The 15,607-nt window shown below is 38.1% G+C and overlaps 1 protein-coding gene across 1 annotated transcript; it reads left to right on the top strand.

Annotated features, from left to right (window-relative positions):
- The first annotated feature begins 4,820 nt into the window (after positions 1-4,820).
- LOC124338307 (carbonic anhydrase 2-like) lies at positions 4,821-15,169 on the top strand. The gene is made up of 10 exons (XM_046792444.1): positions 4,821-4,958; positions 5,025-5,166; positions 5,224-5,466; positions 13,407-13,550; positions 13,622-13,642; positions 13,755-13,919; positions 14,146-14,296; positions 14,406-14,511; positions 14,582-14,809; positions 14,881-15,169. The coding sequence occupies exons 4-10, from the start codon at positions 13,502-13,504 to the stop codon at positions 15,091-15,093; spliced, it is 933 nt and encodes a 310-aa protein (XP_046648400.1). The 5' UTR covers positions 4,821-4,958; positions 5,025-5,166; positions 5,224-5,466; positions 13,407-13,501; the 3' UTR covers positions 15,094-15,169.
- Positions 15,170-15,607: the final 438 nt, after the last annotated feature.

Raw genomic sequence — 15,607 nt, 5'->3', positions numbered from 1 at the left:
TCGGACTTATTCACAATTCACACTTTCCTTCACAGACTTTCTGGTCTTAAAACGGGATTTTTCCGTCACAGTTCAATATCCTTGCAAGTCATTTACGTTTAGTTTGCTCAACTCATATTTTCCTATTTTAACAAATAAAGTTCAATAATTGAATTTAAAAATAACCATCTGTTAGTTTAAAAACTGCAAAACTTAAATACAAATCTGGTTATTGCGTCATGGTTGGGTCATCAAAGATTGCGCCATCACGGCGATGCTATGGACATCTGGTGGGGATTTATTTGGGCGGCATATATTTGTAATATTTTTTTTCTCATGTTTAACCATACATTACGAATATATTTCAATAACAAATATTCGACGAAAAGGAAAGGAACACGTTTAGTAAATGACAAGCTTACACATGTAGTGGAAACTGGAATTTAAACCTAAGGTGAAAAAGTTGTAGTCGCCACCGCCAGATGCCACTAGTCGTAAAACAATTATTTTAACAGTTTTTCGTTAATTACGGGAAAACTAATTAAGTTAATGGAATTATTTTTGTTCTGGTCGCACCGCATATTTTTTGTTTAATTTTTAAGACCAAAAAGTCTAAAATCTGTCGTAAAACGCCCGAGCTATGGAGCGTTACATACATACAGACAGACAAAGTGACATGGCTTTTTTTTCTGCGTATGCGATTAAGATAGAAAAGCAAGCTTATCAGCTCGCCGCGAAGGGATAGTCGTAAGCCAGTTGAAAACTGTCTTAAATGACAAATTCAGGGCCTATTGTTAAGTCGGACTTATTCACAATTCACTCTTTTATTTTTGGATTAAGTATTTTTATTCACAATTCACTCTTTTTCTTCACAGACTTTTTGGTCTTTAAACGGGATGTTTCTGACACAGTTAAATATCCTTGCAAGTTATTTACGTTTAGTTTGATCAACTCATATTTTCCAATTTTTACACATATAGTTCAACGAGCAACCTGAGCCCCGTTCAAATCCGGGGAACTTTTGTCTAGCGTAAAGTTGGACTCTTTTTCTATTCGCTTTCCTGTAGCTTAATCATCTGCCCGTAATAGATTTTATCGTGGGAAATCTGCCCAGTGACTATAGATTTCGTCATTACGGCGATGCTGACATCTGGTGGTGATGCTGGTTGTTGCGTCACCAAAGATTGCGTCATCACGGCGATGCTATAGACATCTGGTGGTGATTTGAGACTGACCAATCACAGCGATCGCATTGCGACATGAATAAGCTCCTCCCCCAAATGTCCGTGACAGACACAGGCTCCTCCCCCAAAATGTTCGTGACAGGCACAGGCTCCTCCCCAAAAAGCTTTTGGGGGAGGAGCCTGTGTTGACACATTGTTGACACAGACACAGGCTCCTCCCCCAAAAGCTTGTTCTTTTATTATATATGGATAATTGAATTTTAAAATAACGATCTTTTAGTCAAATAACTACAAAACAAAAATGCAAATCTGGTTGTTGCGTCAAGGTAGGGTCATCAAAGATTGCGTCATCACGGCAATGCTATAGACATCTGGTGGTGATTTTTTAAATCTTAGAATGAAAAAGTTGTAGTCGCAACCGCCAGATGCCACTAGTCGTAAAACAATTATTTTAACAGTTTTTCATTAATTACAGGAGAACTAATTAAGTAAATGAAATTATTTTTGTTCTGGTCGCACCGCATATTTTTTGTGTAATTTTTAAGACCAAAAAGTCTGAAATGTGTCGTAAAACGCACGAGTTATGGAGCGTTACACACACACATACATACAAAGTGACATGGTTTTTATTTTTCTGCGTATGCGATTAAGATAGAAAAGCAAGCTTATCAGCTCGCCGCGAAGGGATAATCGTAAGCCAGTTGAAAACTGTCTTAAATTCCAAATTCAGGGCCTATGATTAAGTCGGACTTATTCACAATTCACGCTTTTTTTCACAGACTTTTTGGTCTTAAAACGGGATTTTTCTGACACAGTTCAATATCCTTGCAAGTTATTTACGTTTGGTTTGATCAACTCATTTTTCCAATTTTTACACATAAAGTTCAATAATTGAATTTAAAAATAACCATCATTTAGTCAAATAACTACAAAACATAAATAACATCTGGTGGTGATTTTATGTGAAAGTGAAAAAGTTGTAGTCGCAACCGCCAGATGTCACGCCGTTAAGTAGTCGTTAAGTAATTATTTTAACAGTTTTTCATTAATTACAGGAGAACTAATTAAGTAAATAAAATTATTTTTGTACTGGTCGCACCGCATATTTTTTGTCTAGTTTTTAAGACCAAAAAGTCTGAAATGTGTCGTAAAACGCCCGAGCTATGGAGCGTTACATACATACATACATACATACAGACAAAGTGACATGGCTTTTTTTTTTCTGCGTATGCGATTATTAGCTTCGCCCTTCGGGCTCGCAATTAGCTTCGCCCTTCGGGCTCGCAATTATTCGTACTGAACACGTATTAATTTTAATTTTGTCAACCTAAGAAGTAAGAATTTCCCGCCATACGTGCGATACTGGCTTAATGCGCCCAAAAATTTCGTTTTCGTCGACCTGCAAAACTTACAATGGCCGATTGCAGGGTTGAACAAAATCCGTTGACTCTGTCAGCCTTCGTTTTACTTTGAGAACACACACAAAAAAAAATTAAGTTTTACAATTAAAAAAAAAAAAAAAAAAACGTGGAAGAATTTTATTTATTTTATTTTATGTAATTTTAAATACTTTTCTTAACCGGAAATCTTATCGGAAATCTTAGCGGGAAATCTGATCGTTCTGGAGTCAGGACACATCATCGTTTACTAACATTGCAAGTGACCGGATTCCAGAAGATTCTTATCGCTCACCCTTGGCCCGAACTATATTAGAAGTGACCGGATACCAAATGATTCGTATCGCTCATAATATGCAACTGATGTGCGTATTCTTTTTCTAACAGGGTACTGACATATGATATTGACAGTTGACACTCAGTTATTGGTCGAAGTTGTTGTGCAGACGCGGGAATTTCCTGGAATTTCAGACGCAGCATAAATAAATATCTAACGTTGTTCTTTTCGTAACTGTAAAATCGTTGAGGCAGAGCACTGGTTGAGGTAGTCTGGTTTTTCTGTAATTATGTTCTGCCAATTGCCAAAGGCTGATATATTTTTTTTTATATTACATTATTTCTACCCTCGATATACCCTAACCTAACCAGAAGAAAACGTTTATCACTAGCTTGAGTGGGTGAACCGACTAAAATAAGGCGTCGATTTGAGAATCATGGGATTGAGTTCTTCCATCACAACACAGTTTTCCAAGTTGCCGCTAGATGGGGAATCATGCGACTCTCCCTCCTACGCAGTTCCCACCCTTTGTAACCACGATAATGACAACTGTCAATTCTCAATTCAAATAATTTTTTTAGTAACGCTTTTAGTAGAACTGCAAATCACTGAAATCAGTTATCAGGAAATAGTTCGAGCTACTACAAGGTGTCCTTCTCAAATTCCCACTAACTTATATCAAAGTTTAGTCGTCTTCTTCTAACATTGTCTCGAATAACTGGGAGGAAGTGGATAGCAAAGAGGTTAAAAACCTGGTAATTGAAACAAAGGGGAAAAAGGAAAACACTTTAATCGAAAAAGAAGTAAGCTGACACGTTGTATCGCCTTTCATAGGTTTATAACATTTAGTCGATATCTAAATATTCTTATCAGTGAATTTGTCTTACTTTGATGGAATTAAAATTACCCCTTTTTTTTTATCAATGCCTGAAATGTGGATCGACACTATAAACAAATATTAATAAGATTTCCTTTCTAGGATGTGAATCTTCATGATTTGGATACAACTCGTACAAGCACTGTAGAAGCGGAAAAGCGCTTTAATGGTCCACTAACTTTGAAAGAATCATACTATTCAGTTTACATCATTGAAACAAAGTATTATTTTATAAAATTCTTCTATTTTTTTTTGGTATTCTAATACAGCTTTATTTCTAATAGGCTCACTGATAAGAAATGGAGAGGAGGGCTTTCCCCCGGCCTACTGGTTCAGTTTGGAGACGCTACATTGAGTTGGAATTACTGAGGCTCCAACTAGAGAACAAGTATCCTGAAGCAATTATCCCACCTCTCCTGGAAAATAATTGCGTCATTATCTCGCCTAAGTCAAAGCAGTGATAATATTGATCCTCTATTTGTTGATTGCAGAAGAGTAGGATTGGAGGTATTTCATCTGATTTTATTAAAAAACAATATTTGTGTGTCATTATGCAATTACCTAGAACTTCCTCTTACGTGTGGCCGCCCATCCCATTTGATGCCACGACCAAGTCTTGCTCAAGTTTCTTCAATCGGATCGCTAGTGGTCAGATCTCGACGTTAATGCAGATGGCGGGAAATATGTTCAGCAAGCAGAATTCAAACTGAAATCTATCAGCACCGCTTTGAGATTGTAAAGACACGATGATCACGTGAAAGAAATTCGCCTCTACAGTTCGGAACTACAGGTATTTTTGTGTCTGGAAAAGCCTATTGGGTGTCGTTGGTAATATAACTTTGGTTTACTGCTTTTAGTCAAGTTTGGGGAACCTGTTGAGGCTTCGCGTCCGTCTAGCCGATCGACTCTTTCCTATCCACAAGCTATGGTGATCCTCCTTGACATTTGGACGTCAGATTGGTCGGCTGAATACATCCCAACAATGCGGTCGCAGTGTTTATCTCATTCAAAGACATTCTGTATGCGCACGAGAAAAAAGCAAGTAAAATTACTTAGTTACGAAAAAATGTTTAATGAATAAATGAAAACATTTGGTGGAGATGCAGGGTATGGCCTTCCACTTGTGGTATTAAGGCACGGCAAATTGAATCCGCTCTGGAAAATGTGAACTTTATTTCCCTGATCCTGAATTCGTCCGTGAAATTGCTCATGTCATGTTGGCTTGAAGCTGGAAAACATGCAACGTAATTTGAAATGGAAAAATCAAACAGCGACAGAATTAAAATTGTTTACTGCTGGATACAATCAAGGTGGCGTTGCTTTCCGACTGCCGACAGGATGACAGCATCGTTCTAACCTCGACGCCCGAAGCTTCTTTTGGGACTGCAGTCCACTCTGGATGCGACTGACGACAGATGCAACGAAAGTGGAATAACCGATATCCTGAAAACGGTTGGTTATGTTTAATATCTGTTTGGCTCCTACAATTGAAATAAAGCACCTTTTTAGGTGGAGGGATCCAACTATTATCTCATTTCCCTTGATGCAATTTACCTGGCGGAAGGCGATTATGGTCGAGATCAACGACTGCACCGTTGACTATCACATCACCAAGAGAAAACTACGGGCAACTCAGCTCTCCCGGATCAGCACGGCAATCTATTTCGAGTTGATTGCCAAGTTCCACTCTACGAGTTAACTGTGTCGCTTTGACCCCACCACCTGCGAATGTCAACATTTATTTCACGCAAGGTAGGAAATAACATTTTGATTATTACCTAGTATAGTGGCTGGCAATATTTTCCCAGTAAGACAATTATTATCAGTACTACATCTGATAGGAAAAGCATTTCCAGTTTTTTGGCAGCCAAAGTTGTTTTTCAATTTTTCATAACCGAACTAGTCTACATGAGAAAAACGAGTCGTTATAAAGTCGTTACATTTAAACCATTTTGATCAAAAACTTTAAGTTGATCCGATTGGCTTTTGAGAAACAAATGACCACCTGTGCAGGTTCCATAGAAATATCCGAACCGTTTTGATCTTTGCAGCAGTTGTCAGTTTCTCTTATTCCCCGGTCTCTTTGTGAATGGCCTGCAGGTATTTTGATCTTGTCGAGGATACCGGAAAATCAAATTTGAACTACTTTCCCACCTTGTTTCTCCTTTTCCTTTACTCAGTTCGAACTTGTAACTGTGGTTGGTTTTTCCTGTTCGTTCCTGTTCCCTGTATTGGTCGCTGGCGTGTACCTGCTGGATTGCACAGTTTCATTTTCAGCCGCAGGTGGTTGCCCGTTTCCATGTCTAAATCAGGATGCCAATTATCCGATTTGTTTTTTCGTCCCCCGTCTCGTGCAGTTCCTCGGCAGCTGACACACATTTCGCAAGAGTCATGGTGCAATTCGGTTTGCGCAATGAGAGAAGGTATTTAGATATATTCAATCCGATCAGATCTGACCCTGAACGGATTTAATCCAAATAGCTTATCTTCCTCTCGAGTGGAAGCGTGGAAGGCAAGATGAGTAGGCTAGAAGAAGAACTAAACCAGAAGAGTACTCTGATTTACAATTTCGAAAAATTTCAAGATGGGAAATCAATCTTTGACGTGCGTTTCGATGGTTTCGACAGGTCGTTTTCTTTTCTTAGTTTAGTTGTTATTTTTTAAAGATCAGATACAAATAAAAACTCGACGGTATACAACAGGTGAAAACATGGAACCCTTCTCTTCCAACCTTTTTCACGCAAGGGATTGCCTATGTAGGCCTATAGAGAAAGTTGAACGCTGCTGTTTCATCCAGGCCTCCAGTCCGTTCACTGTTTTCAATAAAATTTTTTTTTTTTTTTCCTTTTTGTCTTGTAGTTTTGTTTGTCCATATTTATATTCCGCATCAGTCAATCCAAAATTAATGTTTCTTTCGGAGGTCTCTTTCGAGTTTCGACTTGAATTATTCATGCAAGTCAGTAATATACAGGTAGTCGGGACAAGTTATTTTCCGGTCACTTGTTAACGTGAGATTACATGATGTAAAGATTTTGGAAAAAACGTCAATCAATCAAAGGCAGTACCCACTATACCCAGTAGAAGAGAGAGAACCGCGTCATTTTCAAAATGTGTGATTTGAATAGTGATTTTGGAAAAAAGAATGATAAAGAAACAAAATAAAATGAAATGAAATCTGACGACATCAGCATATTAATAATAAGGTTGGCGTTTTCGTTGTTTTAGTTGTTGGAGCTGTTGACTGATGGACGTATATTTTTGGATATTTTTTCGGATATTTTTTCGGATATTTTTGGGATGGGTTTTTCTTAAAAGGTTAAACAGGAGTTGTTTTTTTTTTTTCCAAAAGAATTTTGAACCTGTTCTGATGCGTTCTAAAAAAACATGAACCGTCACGCATGACCCATGGCCATGGGTCATGAAATATCGAAATCAAAATTTTTTTAAAAATTATTTGAATAAATTATTTGAATAAATTATTTTCTGCTTAAAAGATGCGTACTGTATAGCACTAATAAGGCTCAAAAGTCGTTTGTTTTTAAAATCAATTACATTTTTTTTACAGTTATCACTCAAGGCAGCGTATAACTATTGCAATTTTCCATGAAAATTGAGACGGTACGTCTCCGATGAACAACTGCTGTCGGCCAAATGATCTGAACTGGTGTTGTTGATTCCAGAACCAGATATTGTAATCTGAAATTTTAAACAAAATTATAGTGCTGCCTTTGTTTTTCTTAGGATTGATGTTAAGCTATGGCTATATTGGGCAAGCCCCCAAAAAAGTCTGAACCTGGGGGAATAGTAAAGAAAGGGCGTTTATCACCCATAAGGAGGTGTATAATTTTCTGTTCAATTTTGTGTTGTTTCTGCTGTGAAAAGGCTGGGTTCAATGAAGTCTCCACACAATATAAAGACCGAGACAATGGAATCACCTGCACAATCCATTGTAAACTAAAGTCTTCATCGAGTAACAGTTACCTCTTTATTGCACTCCATCCGCATCATATGGACGAACCTGAATTTTAAAATCATCGCTTTAAAGTGGTGTGCCAGGAGGATTACCAGTAGTTATAATAGTTACGTGTTAGACCTATACATTACTAGGATTTAATTACAGAAATCTCCACATCATGGAAAAAGGTAACACCCCCAAATTGTTGTCCCCGTTTCGGACGTTCAAATCAATTTGGAGCTCTAAAACTATATTTTGAAATGTGTTGTTGATAGTTAATTCACCGACGATTTTGCAATGGAAGTTGATGAGCTTATCCGGCGGACACCTTGTGGATCTCCACGTCGATTGCGGATTCAAGTCCAAATATTTCCCGGTTGACAGCGTCTTGAGGTTTAACCTGGTGGAGGATCTCCTTCTCTGGAGACAAGGATACAGTTCACATTTGGTAAATGTCAAGAAGCTGCACAATCATTTGAAAATGTCAACTCTCGATAATCTCTGTGAATAGGAAGAAAGCTTATTGAAAGTGTTGAAGCCGGAGGATATGATGAATATTGACACCATGATCTCTGGCATTTTGGTTTGTTTGTTTTCGAAAAGTTTCGCCATTCTGGAACACTTTCGCAATTTCGAAGAAACGTTTGAAAAGTCCGCCATCATTTCGATGATTTTGAGTATGACATTAAATAATCCGTTTTTTTTTTTTTTTTTTTTTCAATTGTTTGCTTATACATTTTGATTTGATGATTAACAGGAACTGTAGCGAGAAAACACGGCCGCTATTTAGACGTCATTTCGTGTACATTACTCATGAAAAACTGGTTTTACCCTAATACAAGTTAGTTGGGAAACTGTTCTCATTATAAAAACGATTTTTCTAATTCTTTTCTCAACAGAAATGTTTTAAAAAAAACTGAGAGATGAAGAGATGAACAAAGTTCAGAAGAGTTTTTTTTACATGGTTTTAACGGATCAAAGCGTCACGCCACCCATCTTGCGTTTGAGAAAATGAATGGAATTTCGTGGAATTTGCGAATCGTCGTCACGTCGGACGGATTTGACGAAATCGACTCCATCACGAAAGAGTGCCATATAGTTGATTAGGTTGGAGAAATTGGACGCCGACTTCATTAGGCGAGTATTAATGATATTAATTCTCGCGGTCGTATATGCTGTGAAAACACGAAATGAGAAGACGCAAAGTTATTCTGATAGTTTATTCATATACTTTTCATTTGTTTTGTTTTATTTCAGGTTAGCCTCTATTTTCTTTAGCTGCAGGAATAAATAAAATATTGAAAATATAGGGGCGGGTGCGTAATTAGTATCCCTCCAAAGTTCCGCAGCTCACGGAACTCCTATAGGCGCCCACCCGTGCGCTCCCTATAGAATCTAGAAACGAGATCCAGTTAGGTATGTTTCTTGTTTTGTTTCTTGTTTTTTCCGTGCTACAAGGTGACCAAAACCACCAAAACTGTCTTACCGTACTAATCGGTGCTGTTATTTAGTTGAAATTATTATAGGGGTTACGTATGTTTCGAAATTACTATTCAGGTTACATATTTGAAACGTGCCGCCGGCGTCACGCGCGGTTCCCTCTCTTCTACTATATATAGTAGAAGGCGGTAATCAGTATACTGATTACCGTTTTTGACTTGGTTGACTTTTCCCAAAGTCATTGTAAAGCATTTCATGGAAAATCGCGTTAATAAGTGACCGGAAAGAAAATGTCCCGACTCACTTCTGACTAAAGCATGAATAATTCAAGTCGAAAGAACATTAATATCGGGTCAACTGATGCGGAATAAAAGTATGACAAACAAATCTAGCCAAGAAATTCGAAGAAAAACGAAGTGAAATGGTGTTGTTTTCATCCTGGGGGAATTCAGTTAACTAGGCTGAATCACCGAAGGTTTAGGGGGGGGGGGGGTCTTTAGTGCACAAGTATTCAAGAAGGCAGAGTTGGCTCCTCCTATACTGCGAGGCACCTGAATAAGACCTGCCTCGAATAAGACTTAATTCACGGAATATTGATTTAAATTTCATCAAACAAGCTCTTCTTGAAAATGCCAAACAATGTGGCTTTGAGTTTCTTTTTTTAGCTATGAAAATATATGTGCCATATATGGCACCGTGCACACGTATATAGTAGCCTACAAGGAAAAGCAGGGAAATATCCAGGAAAAGTTAATAGCTATACAGGTGTTATTAAAACTTGAGAGCAATAATTGTTGGGAATCTATCCTGGATCCTTCTTTGATCCTATATAATCCCATAGTCCCATAGAATCCTATAATAGAATAACTTCGCAATCCAGATCCCGTACGCACTTTCGCCATTGAAGGGTTTTTCACATCTCGTTTGTACAATTTCTCAAGGGATTTTAAAGAGAAGGTAGTTATGATCCTATGGTAAGACTAAGAGTGGAACGAGGATGATTTTTGTTATTTGTGACTAAGTAATTGGAGATTGCAACTCAAAAATTCTAGGTGGGATCTAAATATGTGTAAATCTCAAATGTCTTTCGATGATTAGGTTAGGTTTTTTTCTCTGTTTTTTGTAACCTGTAATAACATCGCGCTGGAAGAGCAGCAGACGACGGCGGTTAACCCGCTTCTCTTACCTTTTTTTCACGCAAGTGAACGACATCTAGTGCCGACTATTTCTTTACTTTACCTTACTATACCGCGGTTCTGAAAGGTGAACGCAGGTGGCGCAGTGATCGCAGTATTTGAAATTCAGACTTTGCTTAAAACCGCTTAAAACAAAACAAAACAAAACAAAACAAAAAAAAAACGATTGTCACGATGAAATGGAGCGTGAGCCTTCATTCATTCCTGTGGTGTGATATCAGCACTCTTAAATTACTGTTAATTACTAACTATTAATTCTAAATCCCGAAATTATTTCTTTATTCCCCCTTCCCCAAGATAAAGGAAATATTCTCGTAGGCCTATGCTGCTTTATCTTTTAATTTATGATACATTTTTGGCTGCTACAATCAAATATGGGAAAGCAATTTCTGAAAGATCTATAACTGTGTTGTATCATTCCCCCAAATGCAATTTAGTGAATTTACCTGGTGGAAAGCCATTCGTTCCGAGTAGAATGTGTAGGAAGGAAATCAGTGATTGGCGATCGACCTTTCCGAATCCTTTGTTCTTATTTAAAAAGATTTTCACGTGATCTCGTTAGGTCTCTTATTTTGTTGTTGTCTGTTGTCTGATTCCGTTGCAGTAGTAATGGGTATTTTTTAAACTTGGCGGGTGAATGGAACAAGAATAATTTTATCTGGCAGCGGTGCCGATGGCTGCACGAATATAACAGGTAAAATCACAACATTTCCGAGTCCGATAAATGTCTAATCGCGTCTCGTGTGTGTCTCGCCATACAAACAATCACTTTCATTTGATAATGGATCGAATTAAAAAAAAATTTCTCGATAGATTTCTTTTCACAAAATTTCAGAGAAAAAACATAGAATTTACAGAAAAATTCTGAAAAATTAGGATGGCATTTAGCAAAAAGTCCGACTTAACAATAGGCCCTGAATTTTTCATTTAGGACAGTTTTCAACTGGCTTACGACTATCCCTTCGCGGCGAGCTGATCAAAGCTTGCTTTTCTATCTGTTTTTTTGTTTTTTTTCTAATTTTTAAGACCAAAAAGTCAAAAGCATTTCCTTCTTGTGTAAAAGATCACCCTCCTTTCAATCACTGGTTTGTGATTTTTTATTTTTATGTTTGATTCACTGATTAGTTTTCACATTTCCGCGATGATTTCTTTTCACATTATAGTGCACCGTGTCTTGTATAGCGTTTTAACTAGCACGTCCCTTAGCGTCCCTTTAGTTCTTTATTATGCCTTTTTAATTGAATGATTACTTTTTTGCACTTATTTGCACTGAACGAGATGAAAAAAACGCTTACTGTTATTACGGATATCTAACCTGAGAATTCAGTAACAATCGTAGATATGAGAATAATTATATCCATTATAGTTTGTGATGGGGACATAAATTACGCATAGGACACGATAACATTCACATGATTCGTGAGTCGTGACCAATACAATTTAAGAAGGTGCAATAGGCCTTGGCTAAAGTAAAAAATGTACATACTCAAAGCAAAATGCAATAGCCGTCGCTAGATGGGGTTATTAACACTGACAGGGCAATAGCCCTCTATGGCTAACCTGCATTTATTTCCAGGAATAGGTTCATATTCGTAACACGCTACGGCTTCTCGTCAACGCTCTGGGAGCGCGTTACGAATATGAACCTATTCCTAGAAATAAATGCAGGTTTCTCGGCTTCTCGTTTCGAGTTCAGTAGAATAACTGTACTTTTATGTATGGTGCTGAACAGTTATTCTACAGAACTCGAGACGAGAAGCCGAGAAACCTGCATTTATTTCTAGGAATAGGTTCATATTCGTAACGCGCTAGTCCTAGAGCGTTGACGAGAAGCCGTAGCGCGTTACGAATATGAACTAGTTCGCACGGCGCTGTATAAAAAATGTTATTAGGCCTACGTCCCCCAAAGCCACAAACCATTCTTACTGACCATCCCATTTCCTTATTGAGATTCAAATCATTCTTAGTAAGGCTAAGTCGCATGCTTTAAAAACAGGACACAGCGAGTAAACTAGCTGCATTTCTATCTTGAAATAATATCATGTGTCGTGTCGCCCCGACAACGGGGACAACGCATTCAAGTCCTAGACCTCTAAGTAGTCAGAAGCGCAAGTGCGTCTCATCCATTTGATCATTCTCTATATCTAAGTAATCCTGCTCGTATTTAGTGTCATAGACATAATGAAACGACTGAGCACGAATTTCAATCTTGCTATTTTCGTTCTCTTCTTGCGACTTTGGCTGCCATTGACAGCAGCATTACCGATTTCTGCTACAAAGAAGTTGAAATTGATCGCTTCGAGGAAGGAAGCACCATACATAAATGTACAGTTATTCTACGAATTTCGAGACGAGAAGCCGAGAAACCTTTATTTTTTTCCAGGAATAATATCTTGGATGATAACGCTCCAAATGAAATATTTAAATAATTTTGAAATGCAGATAGCGAAAATGTTCAAAAACCAACGATTGTTTATATGGTCGGTTCATGCATATTTAACAGAAATAACTGTTCAGCACCATACATAAATGTATAGTTTTAAACCTTATCCCTGAGGCTAAGGCTTTAGCCTGCCGAGGCCCTTAACAGGGTTCCCGCAGACCTCAAATTCGAAGAAATGGAATACCCCTGTTATTCGCCCAGCATTTTAGCTGATCCGGACGGCGAAACATCTCTGCTGGACAAGAATGATAGAATGCTAATAGGGTCTATTCTACTGAACTCGAGACGAGAAGCCGAGCAATGTTATTACGTCCCCCGAAGTCACAAACCATTCTTACTGACCGTCCCATTTCCTTATTGAGATTCAAATCATCCTTAGTAAGCCTAAGTCCAACGCTTTGAAAACAGGACACAGCGAGTTAACTTGCTGCATTTCTATCTTGAAATAATATTATAGGGGCGACAACGGGGACCACTCATTCAAGTCCTAGATCCCGAACTAGTAAGAAGCGCAAACGTGCGTCTCATCCATTTGATCATTCTCTATATCTAAGTAATCCTGCTAGTAGTGTCATAGACATAATGAAACGATTGAGCACGAATTTCAATCTTGCTATTTTCGTCCTCTTCTTGCTGCGACTTTGGCTGCCATCGACAGAAGCATTACCGATTTCTGCTACAAAGAAGTTGAAAAAATTGGATCGCTTCGAGGAAGTTGGCGACAGAACACCGGTCAAGACTTTTACTAGTTCCATGTTTGAACACTGGAGCCCTGAGAAATCTTTATCAAAAGACTCATCAGGTATAAAGTATAATACAACTCTGTTTTCTGTTTTTGTCAACTTAAAAGCTTTTTCACTTGTCTGATTACAGCTTCCAGCTGGAATTATCAAGGTAATACGAAATTATTTGTTTTCCCATAAGAACATGCTTTGAGACCGAGGAACTGTGGGAATGATATGCATGTAAAAATTCGAAAACTGTAATCAATTTGAATTTTTCAAAGATACCAACGCTTGGGCGAACTTGCCAAATTCAGCGTGCGGTGCTAAACAGCAATCTCCAATTGACATCCGACCAAGATTGAGTGAAAAGAAGGCGTTCTCAAAACTATCGTTTGAAAACTACGGCAACATTGACAAGATGGGATTAGTTAATAGTGGATCTTCCGGTTTGTTAATTTTTTTAAAATCAAAAACAGTTTCATACGTATGGTGGGACACAGGCAACACAGCAAATCGCGACACGAGAATCTACCAAAACCAGATAGATTTCAATAAATGGTTCGGGATTTGACATTTAGTTTAGTTGGGATTTGACAGTTGGGGATTTGCATCGGACGCCTTTCCCTGTATTAATTTCGTTCATTTTTTATAACGACATATATTTTTATACAGTGGTGTACACCTTGCCAAGTACTTTTCCTAAGAACAGAGTGCCATCCATCAGTGGCGGTGGGTTGAACGACGTATACAACTTCATTCAGTTCCACTTACACTGGGGGGCCAACTCAGCTAAAGGCAGTGAACATTTAATGAATTCTAAAAGGTTAGTAGAGTATATACTTGCGTATTACTATTGTTATACTCTAACTTAATCATTTATTTCAATCATATTTATTTGCGGATTGGCGGATTCTTATTTCTCACTCCCTTAGCTATCCAGCTGAGCTGCATTTGGTCCATTACAACACCAAATATGGATCCTTTGCTGAAGCAACGAAGCATTCTGACGGACTGGCGGTCTTGGGGATTTTCATATCGGTTTAATTAATATTCCTGCCTACCCTACCTATTATCGAATTGTAATATTTACGTTTGTCAAACGAAATAGGTAGGGCCCAACGATAATGAGTTTTTTCAGCCGCTTGTTGGACAGCTAGACGAGGTTATCACGGCTCAATCAGAAACCATTTTAACGAACTTGGTTCCGTTCAAAAATCTGCTGCCCAAACAAACCACGTCATTTTATCGCTACAGTGGCTCGCTGACTACTCCCATCTGCAACGAGATCGTAATTTGGACGGTTTTTGACAACCCGATTCAGATTTCTGAGAAACAGGTGTGATAGAGACTTACCTTTAACAGCACCGCACAGATTGAAACCTGACATTTGCATGTTTTTCGTCACAGTTGGCTAAATTCAGGAAACTTGAAGATAATACAGCCAAGAGCCTAGTGGATAATTTCCGGCCTGCACAGCAGTTGAACGGCCGGATTAAATTTTATCGGTCTTTCACCGGATGCGAAATCCCTCGATCGTGGCCCATCACTTCGACACCATTCCTGGATGCGTTCACATGGACCACTTGCCTAATCAATTTTACCTTCTCGCCGTGGCAGTAAACAAAACGAACATTTTTATCGATATTAGAGCACACCGTCTTATAGATGAGGCGTATAGATTGCCATTATTTAAAAAAGAAATTATTGCGAGCCCGAAGGGCGAAGCTAATAATCGCATACGCAGAAAAATAAAAACCATGTCACTTTGTATGTATGTGTGTATGTAACGCTCCATAACTCGTGCGTTTTATGACACATTTCAGACTTTTTGGTCTTAAAAATTACACAAAAAATATGCGGTGCGACCAGAACAAAAATAATTTCATTTACTTAATTTTCTCCTGTAATTAATGAAAAACTGTTAAAATAATTACTTAACGACTACTTAACGGCGTGACATCTGGCGGTTGCGACTACAACTTTTTCACTTTCACATAAAATCACCACCAGATGTTATTTATGTTTTGTAGTTATTTGACTAAATGATGGTTATTTTTAAATTCAATTATTGAACTTTATGTGTAAAAATTGGAAAAATGAGTTGATCAAACCAAACGTAAATAACTTGCAAGGA

The sequence above is a fragment of the Daphnia pulicaria genome, chromosome 4, assembly GCF_021234035.1.
Source record: "Daphnia pulicaria isolate SC F1-1A chromosome 4, SC_F0-13Bv2, whole genome shotgun sequence".
NCBI lineage: Eukaryota > Metazoa > Arthropoda > Branchiopoda > Diplostraca > Daphniidae > Daphnia > Daphnia pulicaria.
Note: the sequence above shows the minus strand (reverse complement) of the source record. Positions and strands in the feature narration are given on the sequence as shown.

Coding starts and splice junctions, on each gene's coding strand:
- LOC124338307 (XM_046792444.1), top strand. CDS start 13,502: ATGTTTGAACACTGGAGCCCTGAGAAATCTTTATCAAAAGACTCATCA. Junction 14,512..14,581: donor TCTTGGGGATTTTCATATCG/GTTTAATTAATA, acceptor CAAACGAAATAG/GTAGGGCCCAACGATAATGA. Junction 14,810..14,880: donor TTCAGATTTCTGAGAAACAG/GTGTGATAGAGA, acceptor TTTTCGTCACAG/TTGGCTAAATTCAGGAAACT.